The sequence below is a fragment of the Taudactylus pleione genome, unplaced genomic scaffold (genome assembly GCF_031769625.1).
Source record: "Taudactylus pleione unplaced genomic scaffold, aTauple2 ptg000454l, whole genome shotgun sequence".
NCBI classification, from domain to species: domain Eukaryota; kingdom Metazoa; phylum Chordata; class Amphibia; order Anura; family Myobatrachidae; genus Taudactylus; species Taudactylus pleione.
Genome location: NW_028284856.1, coordinates 281,080 through 294,123, shown reverse-complemented (window position 1 = coordinate 294,123; position 13,044 = coordinate 281,080). Strand labels below are relative to the sequence as shown.

General features: G+C 41.3%; 1 protein-coding gene across 22 annotated transcripts in view; it reads right to left on the bottom strand.

Moving 5' to 3' along the window:
- CAMK2D (calcium/calmodulin dependent protein kinase II delta) overlaps positions 1–13,044 on the bottom strand; it is a 286,873-nt gene that overhangs the window by 98,622 nt on the left and 175,207 nt on the right. For all 22 annotated transcript variants that reach the window (XM_088448303.1, XM_088448282.1, XM_088448294.1 and 19 more), the window contains exon 5: positions 3,380–3,445. In XM_088448303.1, the coding sequence (XP_088304429.1) occupies positions 3,380–3,445 (66 nt within the window). The remainder of the gene's footprint in view (positions 1–3,379; positions 3,446–13,044) is intronic.

Sequence of the window (13,044 nt, the reverse complement as noted above, 5' to 3'; positions counted from 1 at the left end):
GACTGTGCTGATTAATTTGATATGCAACACTTGTATGTGTGGTGTGTGCGACTGAGTCTCTGAATGTGTATACGAAGTGCTACAATGTAGCGGAAGCAGCTTTTTTTATTCCTACAGTAGTTTTGTTGTGCTTCATATATGGACTCAGTTGCACATAGATCAAATGTTCATATCGTATGTGGTCTGCCCTCGTGCAAGGCTTTGTTAATTGTTTCCAGGTGGAAAACTTTAAAATGTTAGTGATTTAAAATGTTTTATTCTTGAGCTGTAATTCTTAGTTGATGTGTTGTATGTTTTCTTATAAATTTCCGTTGTCTTTACGCACTGTGATATATTAGAGGACAGTTTGTTTCCCTTGCTTTCTTATCCTCTTACCCAGGGGCGACTGGGCTAGGTGGCACGGTGCCATGTTACCCCTAGGTCGCACTGTCACTTGGTGTCCTGGGTCACCTCCTCAGCGGTCCAGTGGTTGATGCGGCCGCAGCCACGATCAGACTGTCTTTGTGACTGTCGGCATTTGCAGCCATGTGATGCATCACACACATTTCAGTGACCGGCAGCAGCTTCCGGTTACTTTATGTCCTACAGGGCTCCAAAAACCCTGTAGGACAAAAGTTATACCCCTTTTATACCAAAGTCCCTGGTCTGTCCTGAGATTTGGAACACGTTTCCAATCCGGATCACACCCGGGACAGACCACACCACAGCGCCGACCCGGGCACCGTTCACACCGGAGCCGGGTCAGCACTGACCCGGCTCTTCCAGCGCAGGTGAGCAGTGCTTCTTCCCCTTCCTCCCCCCACCCACTTACCTCACTCCGCAGTGGTACAGAGGCAGGGAGGGCGAGTGGGGTGCCCTGCTCCGTGCTGGTCGGCCTGGCCCTAGTTGCAGTGGATGCTTGGAGATGATGTAATCTCCAAGTGCCACTGAATCCGGCCAATCAGGCGGCATGCTGCACTATCCGGGTCTTCGTGACCCGGATCGCGCCATTTACACTGCAGGATGACACAGGAACGACCCGTGGTCAACCCTGCAAATTACCTGAGTTGTTATCCCCGGGTCCCTGGACCCGGGTGGATCCATTTACAGTGACAAAAATCCTGCGTTGATGCGCGTTCACGTGCAACCTGGGATTTTCAGGTCTGTATAAAAGAGGTATTAGTGACAAACTAAGCTGTGATATGGCTGCGCATAGGCAGCTGTATCACAGTGGAGAATCTGGAAGCTGCTTGTGCGTTGCTGCAGCTGTGCTCAGTGACAGCCTGAGGCAGTGCATGCACAGATACAAGCAGGAGGGAGTCGGCCAGCAGTTAATGGTTATGAATATATTAGTGACACGGCCATACTGCAGCTAGAGGCTGTGTCACTCAGGAAGCCCCTCTGCCCCTCAGAGCTACCAAGAGCCCCCAATGCCCTCCCAACTCCCAAGCCCATGTCCAGATAAAATAAAAATACAACAAATAGAAGCCTCTTTCTTAATAGGAGGCTCCCATATTTCTTAATATTAAAATAAATGGGCTCATCATCATATAAGGCTATGAGCCTCTGCCGATATGAGACTCCGATATAGGCAGGGCTGTGCAAAGTCCGCCCCTGGCTGCTCCATGCTCTGGAACAAACAGAAAAACAATCAGGGAAGAGAGCAGCAGCAGCAAGGAGAGAAGGAGGAGAGCCCAGTTAAAATAAATAGAAGAGACAAGAGAGTGAGAGAAAAGCAGAGAAAAACGTAAAACAGAAATTCAGGTAAGTGTATGTTTAGTTTTGTAATATATTATTTTATATTCCATTTTCTTTTGCTGCTCAAAAACACAATGGTGGTAATGACTGAAGAAACCAAGTAAAGTGTTATTAAATATTGACACACTATGGTGGTTCCGAATGTTCTTTTATTAGTCATCTGAGTGCCACCTTTACATCACAGTACTGATCAATTCTGTTCTGACCAGGGACCGGTACTTAAGAAGGACACTGGTGCAAGTTACTTTATATAAGCAATTATGCATGGGATTGCCAGCTTTTTAAACATTGCATGTATATGTATGTATGTACGGTACATGTATGTATGTATCTTGATAAAATTTTGTAATAAAAAGAAACGTAGACAGACTCATATACACATGGAGTAATTAGGAGTTTATCACCTATATCTACATAAACCTTGAAGACTTGTGAGTGCCACGGATTCATTTAACTCATTGTTCATTTATGGGTGGCAGCATCCAGGCATGTTGGCATTTTTAAGGAATGAGTGCCGGCATCTGGTCGATCATAAATGCATATATATATATATATATGCACTTTTGGAGTCAAGTACAACAATATACCTCCTCTCATTTACTTAACTTCTCATAACTACTATTAATAACCTCTGCACTGGCCAGGATGTGTATCCTTCACTCCTGAATCCAAGAGCATCCCCCTTCTATAAGCCGCTTTCTTTTAAAAATTTTTACTACGTTTGCTGAACGGACTTGGTGGAAGGCCTCATTACATAAGGAACCTTAATATTAAGCTAGTTTTTACTGTTTGGAGTAAATAGAGTATCTGCCCTTTGAGCTTTGTAGACAAATATACCTCTGCTTTAAATGTACCATGTGGTAAAGGACTCGACTACTGCTGAACAAACCAATAATCCATATTCGCTCTACCTCTCCTCTTGCCTAATTAAGTATTTGCCCTTGCTGACTTACCCTAGTTACACCTGGGAACCTCCTTGATCTTTTGACCCCCTCAGATAGTCCTATGTACATATATCTTTTACGACGCCTCTAGCTCTATTTGGATGTGCTTTATTAATGTAGTGTTTACCCTCTTTTGTATTTTTTATTATCTTCATTCCAATAAAAAAATATATTAAAAAACAATAAGATTAGTAATAAACAAACCCTAATGTTCAAGAGGAATGTTTAAGTATACTGAACACACCATATTTACAAATCAAATTTTGATGACAGTTTTCCTTTAACTGTTTACAATAGATAGTGTCTTTGATACAGTGACATGCTATTTCAGCAGGTCATACAAGTTGACTGATGTTTGACATGTGCAGTCTAGACACTGCCAATCAAAGATGCAACAAACCGTAAAATATTAACATTTTGTTTCATATTTCTAATGTGAATCTAACCAATTCTTATTTTCTAGCCTATATCCCATGTCCTTTATATTACCTAAAAATGGGAAGGATTAATTTTTACACTAGACATTAGGGCTACTGTACACCATCTAGCTACCACTAAATTTGTCGTCCTCACATAGTAAAGGGAAGCTACTGAAAAACGAAAGGTCATGATAAATTCTACTTTAATAAAATACACTTAAAGTAGGACTTTTTTGCCATGTATTACAGATAGATAAAAAATTTAATTTGATTACTTACCTGGCGTCTGCTTCACTGTAGTATTCTCTTGCTACTATATCTTCAAATAGTTCTCCACCAGTAACTCTGAAACACATCAAAAATAATCAACTAATTAAAATTAAAAATTTTCACCATTCTTTAAGAAAAATAAAAAATACCAACAGATACATAGAAGCTTAAAGGTGTGCAGATGTAATATATTTAAAAGGCGCAAAAGCAACTTTCCAATAAAGCAGATAGTACGCTGGCCTAGGAGTCCACTTACAAAGACTGCATAGTGCTTTGGTAAGGAACACATATAAGCCCCCCGCATGCGCAATTGAGAACTCTATCATGCTTACTGAGCATGAAGCTGCCCATATGTGTACTGGTTTCAGGGCCGGCTCTACCATTAGGCAGCTCTAGGCATCTTGAAGGGATGCCACTGAGTCTGCCCATCACATAAATAAGGATGTCTCTGAGAGACATGCACTTTCACCTTACTGAATAGTAAGTGGGTATAAGCAGTGCCGTAGCTAGCGCGTCTGGTGCAGGCCACACCCCCTCCGTATGATGTCACATGGAGGTTGTGTGGCCAGGAGCGGGTGATTACAGCAATCCCCAGAGCATCCTCAGAATGCTGCAGGGAGCTGTAAAGGCAGCAATGTGACTGTCTGGAGCATCCTAGAATGCTCCAGGTGGCACTGCTGCAGAGATTCTGGCAGCTGGGTGCCATTACAGACACCCTGCTAGCCAGATGCATGTGGGTGAGCGGCGGTGCCGCCCACAGAGTGCTCGCACACCCCTAGTTGTCCTGGGTATGTGATGGTTGGGGGCAGTAGGCTGAAGTTTTGCCTAGGGTGCCCAGAAACCTTGCACCGGCCCTGACTGGCTTGGTTCTCACTAGCATAGGGCCAACTTTTTAAAATTATTGGGGGAGCTCAATTAACCCCCCATATATGACTGAAAAATGCCATTTATAGACATGGATGGTGGCAGCACATGTATTATGACTGCTCTAAAGCAACCCACAGAGCTGTGGCCTATGCACATAATAACCAAACAAAATGAGCGCAATGAGAAAAAAGTGTAAAGTTTAAGGCTTCTGCATATTGGTTTAGAATTATAGTCTCAAACATGGGCCTGCTTTTTGTCAACCCTATTAAAATGGAGCTAGAACAGAAAATAAAACTGGACTTGACAGACAGTTGTAGAGAAAGAGTAATTAAGAGATGAACAGAATAACAGTGTTCAGAAGCCAATTCGTCAAAATGTAGCAGGATAAATTTAGGAGCAAGGGTAAATGGAAATACATTGCCCAGAAAAAGGAATGGTTCCATACTGAGTAATTACTTAGGCACATTCATCCAAAGGCTCATAGAATTTCTCAAATTCCAAAATAATAAAACTATATCCACCCCCCCCAAAAATATTATGACCTGTTCTACTAACTAGGTGACTAGGCGCTTGGATACAAAGTTTCTTATGAAAATAAAAAGCGTTCTTTCATTCCCTTTGTACAGGACAACAAGTACCAGTGCTGGGGAAGTGATGTAGTTATTAGACTGGCAGCCAGGGTGCCGCTGGTCTAAATCCCAACGGCTAAAGCCCGACATGGGATTTAGGATAGGTGTCGAAATACTGACACCTATCTTTTTTTTTGGTATACATTTTATTGGGTTTTACAGACGAAAAATACAGAGTCAAAATCAAATTGTACATGTACAAGCAAGGAATATCATTAATATCACACATGTATATGTAAATATCCGCTTGTTTAGACAGTTGAATTAGGAGAGGCCATGTGGCCTAGTATATGTTATACAGCTATCAATATAACAATAAGAAAAACAAAGGGGAGGTAAGACAAAACAAAGACATAATAGGGGAGAGAAGGAGGGACATAGGGTCAGTACATGTCATGAAAACATCACATCAAAGTAGATCAGATATCAGTGGAATCATCAGGTTAGTGTATAAGTCTTATGACAAATTTCTCCTGATAGGTTAGACAAATGTATCAGTATTAGATATTAGATAGTAGACATCTGTGAAGGTACCATACAGTAGATTTGAAAAGTTTAAATATTTGCGATTGGGTGGTAGTATCCAGGGTTTCTATGTATGGACCCCACTTCTTATAAATCTCTCAATCCCTTTATGAATATCAGGCAGGGTTGATCTTCTATCAAAATATAATAATTGAAATAATTTTTGATAAACTTCCCTTAATGAGGGAGAAGAGCAAGAAGTCCAATGTATTAGGATGATCTTTTTTGCAACTGTGACTAACAACACTAAAAAAGGGAGTAGTTGTTTCCGTGAAGGGTCTAGGTGCAAAGTTGTAAAGTTTGCTAATAAGGCAGGCTAAAGGGTCTGTGAGGAGGGAAAGGTAAAAGGTGTTATTAACATAAGAGATCAATTTACACCAAAATTTCTTGATCTTCCCGCATTCCCAGAAGCTGTGCAGAAACTTTGACTGACTAGAACGACATTTTGGGCACCTACCAGTTTCAGAACCAGAGAAGTGTCTTCGTTGAGCTGGCAAGATGTAAGCTCTGTAAAGTGTGCATAAATTAACCTCTTGGAGATATGAGGATTGTAAGATCTTCATAATTTTAACATGGTGTCTAAAAATGTCATTAGGTGAAATTATAGAAGGAATGTCTTTTAACCAGTATGTGAAGTGTATGGTCCTGTAAGTCTCGGAGGATGAGATTGCAAATTCATAATATAGATGTTTTAGTCGGAAAGGGTTGTGAGAGGTAAATTTAAGTAAAGCTTCTAGGAAGTCTGTTGTCGACGGAGAGGACATAGCCAGAGGAAGAGATGAGATATAATGTCGTCTTTGGAGGTACATGTAGAAATGTTGTTTAGGAAGACTAAGGGGTCTATTTACTAAGCAGTGTTAGGAGACAGAGTGAAAAGTGATAAGAAAGTGATAAGGTGCCAGCCAATCAGCTCCCAACTGTCATCTCCCAGGCTGTGTTTCAAAAATGACAGTTGGGAGCTGATTGGCTGGCACCTTATCACTTTCTTATCACTTTTCACTCTGTCTCCTAACACTGCTTAGTAAATAGACCCCTCAAAGTCTTTTGGAGGTCGGAAGAATTTGAATATAAGGCCACCAGGGTCAAAGACTTTAGATGTAATTTGCAGTCCCTTATCTTTCCATTTCAAAAAATGAAAATTGGATAACGAGGGAAAGATGGGTTGCCCCAAAGTGGAATATATGGTGAAACTAAGTGATTCCTATCTAATTTTTTATTTATTTTAATCCATGTATAATAAACATGCCCGAGAAGAATATTAGATAAAACATCCTGTTGGTTGTCAGAGAGATTTGTATGCAGGAGGGCACTTGGGGAATAGGGAAAAAATATGGCTTCATCTAAAGCTAAATCAGTGTATGTAGAGGAGCCCAAAAGCCAATCATGTATATATTGGAAAAAAATTGCTAGGAAGTATGAAGTTAGATCTGGGACGCCCATTCCTCCTCTCTCACGAATTAACATCATTTGTTTTAAAGCTATGCAAGGTTTTTATTTTGCCATAAGAGACGTGAAAAAATAGTGTTTAGGTGTTTAATATCAGAAGCAGTAATGGAAATAGGGATCATTTGCTTAATATAAGACATTTTTGGACACATGATACTTTTGAAAACAGCTATGCGACCCGATAAGGAGAGGGGAAGGAGCGACCACGAGTCCAACTTGGAAGTAATTTTTTAAATATGTTGGGAAAAATTAATTTATATAACAGTGAAAGGCCAGAGGGTATGTGTGTATTCCTAAGTACTTAATTTGTGGGGATGGATTTTTAAAAACAGTAAGAGTGGGGGAAATGTCATGGGAATTAGATTGAGAAGCAGGAAGCAAGATCTCTGACTTTTCATAATTGATCCTGTAACCCGAAAAGGAACAAAAGTAATTAATAATATTCATTATGGAAGGAATAGAGGATTTTGGATTTAACAGAAATAGCAGCATGTCATCTGCGAATAAGGCTAACTTGAGAGTCACAGGGCCAGTATTTATTCCTGTAAAATGGGGAGAAAGGAGCAGAGCAATTGCCAACGGCTCAATGGCAATGGCGAAGAGGAGAGGGGGCATCCCTGCCTGGTTCCTCATTCAATCGAGAAGGGAATTGGATAGGTGGCCATTGCAGGAGTTTTGAGATTAAAATTTATTTAGTGTTTGTTAAAGGTGAGACCACTTAATCAGGTCAAAGGCCTTTTCGGCTTCTAGTGAGAGTATAACTTTCTCTTCAGTGTCTGAATTATATGATTTGGCCTGAGGAGCTGAGATAACCTTACGGACATTTATCGAGGAGTGACGACCCATTATAAATCCTGTTTGGTCAGGATGGATGATGTGGGGTAAGATAAATTAAAAACTATCAGCTAAAATTTTTGTCAGGATTTTAAAGTCCTGATTTAGCAAAGAAATAGGTCTATAGAAACCAGGCAGGGATAAAAACCCAGGTTTTGGAAGGATTTTAATGGTAGCTGAGTTGAAAAAAAGTGGGAGGGATTCCTGGGAGATGACGTGATTGAAGACCGATGCTAGGGTTTCACTTATTTTAGGAACAAGGATTTTGTAGAAGTCTCCACTAAAGCCATCCCTGGGGCTTTCATGGATTTAAGTTGGATTATAAACCTTTAGTGATTTCTTCAGACGTAATGGGAGCTGACATCATAGGTAGTAAGTCAGTTGGGACTTGGGGAAAAGAAAGGGATTCCCAGTTGATTGGCTCAGAATGATCTGGATGAGGAGTGATTCCCTGGGGTGAATCAGGGTTGGAGTAAAGAGATTCATAGAAGGTCTTCATGACATCAGCCAATTGTGTGCTGGTTTCGGTTAGAGAGCCATCTGAGGTCACTAGGGGGTGGCCAACCATGGGGGGGAGACGGATTCCATTCAGAAGATTAGCGAGAAGGGTGCAGCCGCTTTCTTGTGTGCCGGAGAAGCATCCTCTGTGTTTCTGTCGGGCGCCGTAGCTGGGATAGCAGCGTTTTTCCTGGCAAGGCTGTAGGGGTTTCGCTGGTGGCGGAGATTGGAGATCTCTCCATATAGATGCCCAGGACATCAGTAAGGTTGTGGGAGGCGGCTGAGAGACTTATAGTGAATTGAGAAGGGTCCGTTATAAGCGGAGTGCAGCGGAGCTCTGAGATGGAGCTTCTTACTCCAAGAGACTGGAAGTGGAAGTCCTACTGATGCCTATCTTAATCCCGACGGCGTATGCCGTCTCGAACAAGGTAAATCCGGGGTGTTTTAGCAGTTAGCCGTAAGGGGGGGGGTTAGATTTAAGCACCCCCAGGGGGACTTAGGGTTAGGCACCCCCCCAGGGAGGGTTAAGGTTAGGCTAGGGGAGGGAGGGTTAGAGTTAGGCACCACTAGGGGGAGGTTAGGGTTAGGCACCACTCCCAGAAGGGTTAGATTTAGGGTGCGGGAAGGGGGGGTTATGTTTAGGCACCCCCGGGGGGACATAGGGTTAGGTACCACCTCGGGAGTTTTAGGGTTAGGCACCACCAAGGGAGGGTTGGGGAGGGAGAGGGGAGGGTTAGGGTACTTACCAGCCCCAGTCAGGATCTCCTCCTGTCGGGCTTCCGCAGTCGGGATTTGAACCGGATTTCAATCCCATTCCAGGGGAACCAGAGACACTCAGTTCTTTACATTGTGTTTTCATTCCTTATCCCACTATGCTGTTACACATCCCAGCCCATATAGGGGCATATTTACTAATGGATGAGGAAACTTAAAGATTATGCCAGAGTTGAGGCACGTTACCTTGTCACCTAATATATGAAATAGATTGCCACTTGCAATGATCCTCGGTGATGATGCGATGACAATGAATGCTTTTTTAAAATACATTTTTATAATCTATAAAAACTTTATTTCATAACTGGTGGAAATGAGAGGTCAAAATCGAGTGTACCTGTAAATACTTGTCTGGCAAAATGGCCAATTAACCCTTACTGCTTTGAGCCAGGATCGTAGAGCAGATGAGGATCTCTCAGATTAAACAGTGATTTTTATTGTGCTTAGTTGCAGTGATCGCTGTTTATAACGCAGCAATTAAGCAAAAACATGATCAGCACATTAAGGATAAAATGGCCACTCACTGTGACAGATCATTCATGTAGTGTAAAATTGAGGAATGTTAGTAAATAATATCATATATATTACAATATTGATGCTCAAATAAAAAGATAAAACATTATTTTATACAAGATTAGAAGCCCTTGAAGACCACATAGCAAAAAACTAAGGTAATGTATACCCTGCCAAAGTTATGCATCAGATGAAGACATGAGCAAGTGATGCTATGATCTATTTTCTCTTATGTTCATCTATTGTGTTTATTTTTAAGTCAATAACACATTCATAGTGTGCTGTTAAATCAGTTAAAATATGATGCACACCAAAATAATACAACAACACACAGTTATATTAAATAGTGTGCACTACTGTATTGTCCGTTCAGTTAATTGATGCGTTACAGGAAAGAGGAGAATGAGTCAGCTCACATTACTAATGGCTAAGTAAATTCCTATGGAATGAGTGTACAGAGTAGACACTGGAGGTCTAACATTGACCAAGTAATTTAATTGAATTAATATTGCTGCATCAGTATACATTGGAAACGAATGAAGGGGCATGTCCTATTTAGATTTTCTAATGCTCTGTTTTAATAAGGTATTTTATTTTTTCTGCTTCAGGGTATTGTGGGATTTAGGGATTATGTATTTCCAGCAATTTAGCCAGCAATTCAATTCTCATATTGTACTTATAAGCTTAGAGCAGGACATTTATGAAAGATAGAATATGAGTGCCACAAAATAATGTGTAAGTGAAGTATTTATATATAGAAAAAGGAACAAATGCCAATGCAAAAAATAAGGAATGTAAAAAGTTCTAGCAAAGTGTCTAAAGCAAACCGCATTGGACTCCTGAGCAGCATAAATGTGTCTTCTGAAGTGACAAATCATGCTTCACTACCAGGAATTCCAATGTGTACTGCAGGAGGAGGAAAAATGGAATGTTTATCACAATTTAGCCTGGGCCCATTAGCTCCAGTGAAGGGTTATCTTAATGATACAGTACAGCATAGAATGACATTCTAGGGAATTGTGTGGTAACAGTTTGGGAATGCCTTGTCATGTTTCACTATGACAATGCACTAAGTAAGATCCATCAAAAATATATTTGCCGAGTTTGGTGTGAAGAACTACTGATGTTTCCTTTTAACGTCCCATCACTGACCCTATTGCTCAGAGCAATATGTGCATTCCAGTGAAAGCTGTGGGGGAGGTGGCTTCCTCTAACCCTCACTTCATGTCAAAGATGAACACGATAGCACATATACAGTCAGGTGCATAAATATTGGGACATTGACAGAATTTCCATTTTTTGGCCTCTATTCACCACCACAATGGCTTTGAAATGAAACAAACAAGGTGTGCTTTAACTGCAGACTTTCAGATTTAATTTGAGGGTAATTACATCCAAATCAGGTGAACGGCGTAGGAATTACAACGGTTTCTATATGTGCCTCCCACTTTTTAAGGGGCCAAAAGTAATGGGACTATCAACTCAAAAGCTATTTCATGGACAGGTGTGTGCTATTCTCTCGTTATTTCATTATCAATTAAGCAGGTAAAAGGTCTGGAGTTGATTCTAGGTGTCACATTTGCATTTGGAATCAGTTGCTGTCGACTATCAATATGAGATCCAAAGAGCTCATATCAGTGAAGCAAGCCATCATTAGGCTAAAAAATCAAAACAAACCCATCAGAGAGATAGCAAAAACATTAGCTGTGGCCAAATCAACTGTTTGGAACATTCTTAAAAAGAAAGACTGCACCGGAGAGCTCAGCAACACCAAAAGACCCAGAAGACCACGGAAAACAACTGTGGTGGATGACAGAAGAATTATTTCCCTGGTGAAGAAAAACCCCTTCACAACAGTTGGCCAAATCAAGAGGAGGTAGGTGTATATGTGTCAAAGTCAACAATCAAGAGAAGACTTCACAAGAGTGAATATAGAGGGTTCACCACAAGATGTAAACCATTTGTGAGCCTCAAAAACAGGAAGACCAGATTAGAGTAAGCCAAACAACATCTAAAAAAGCCATTACAGTTCTGGAACAACATCCTATGGACAGATGAGACAAAGATCAACTTGTACCAGAGTGATGGGAAGAGAAGAGTATGGAGAAGAAAAGGAACTGTTCATGATCCAAAACATACCACCTCATCAGTGAAGCATGGTGGTGGTAGTGTCATGGCGTGGGCATGTATGGCTACCAATGGAACTGGTTCCCTTGTATTTATTGATGATGTGACTTCTGACAAAAGCATCAGAATGAATTCTGAAGTGTTTCGGGCAATATTATATGCTCATATTCAGTCAAATGCTTCACAACTCATTGGACGGCGCTTCACAGTGCAGATGGACTATGACCCGAAGAATACTGCAAAAGCAACCAAAGTGTTTTTTAAGGCTAAAAAGTGGAATGTTATGCAATGGCCAAGTCAATCCCCTGACCTGAATCCGATTGAGCATGCATTTCACTTGATGTAGACAAAACTGAAGGGAAAATGCCCCAAGAACAAGCAGGAACTGAAGACATTTGCAGTAGAGGCCTGGCAGAGCATCACCAGGGATGAAACCCAGCGTCTGGTGATGTCTATGCGTTCCAGAATTCAGGCTGTAATTGCCTGCAAAGGATTTGCAACAAAGTATTAAAAAGTGAAAGTTAGATTTAGGATTGTTTAGTTTGTCCCATTACTTTTGGCCCCTTAAAAAGTGGGAGGCACATATAGAAACCGTTGTAATTCCTACATCGTTCACCTGATTTGGATGTAATTACCCTCAAATGAAATCTGAAAGTCTGCAGTTAAAGCACATCTTGTTTGTTTCATGTCAAAGCCATTGTGGTGGTGAATAGAGGCCAAATATGAAAATTCTGTTAATGTCCCAATATTTATGCACCTGACTGTATATTTAACTATATAAAATAAGTTTTGGAATTATATCAAACACATATAAAACTGTCCATAGTTCACGTTTCTTTATATATTATGTTTTGAAAAAACCTCTAAATCATCAATTCTTAACACACTAATTGATAGTTAAACAGATATTGTAGAATTTTGCAATCTGTGCTTTACAAGCTCTGCAATAGTGTTAAGGTGCGTAACCACTTGCAGATCTTGGAACGACAGTACGATTACAACACTGTAATCGTACAGTCGTTCCTCTTCCCCTGCAGTGCCTACACTAATACCCCTTTTACACCGAAGCTAAAACCCGGGTTATTGCAGGGTTAACTCGGGCAGCTCCTTGGTGTAAAATGGGTGAGGGTTGGATCGCCGGGTCGAGTGACCCGGCAATCCAACCCAGGTAAATAGCAGGGTTTAACATGGGCGTAGCCCGTGAAACCCTGCTGTGTGTACGGCGCACTCCGGGTCTTGATGACCTGGAGTGAGCCGCATGCCGGCCGATTGGTCCGGCTTCAGTGGCGCTTGGAGATGACGTCATCTCCAAGCGTCCACTTTCATGCCGGAAAAACCAGGTCTATGCAGACCCGACTGCGGTATGTTGTTCAGTGTAGGCACCCTCCTTCATCCCTGAACTTAGCCAATCTGTCGTTATCGGCAGATTCACCGGCATGTTCAGAAGATGATTGATGTAGA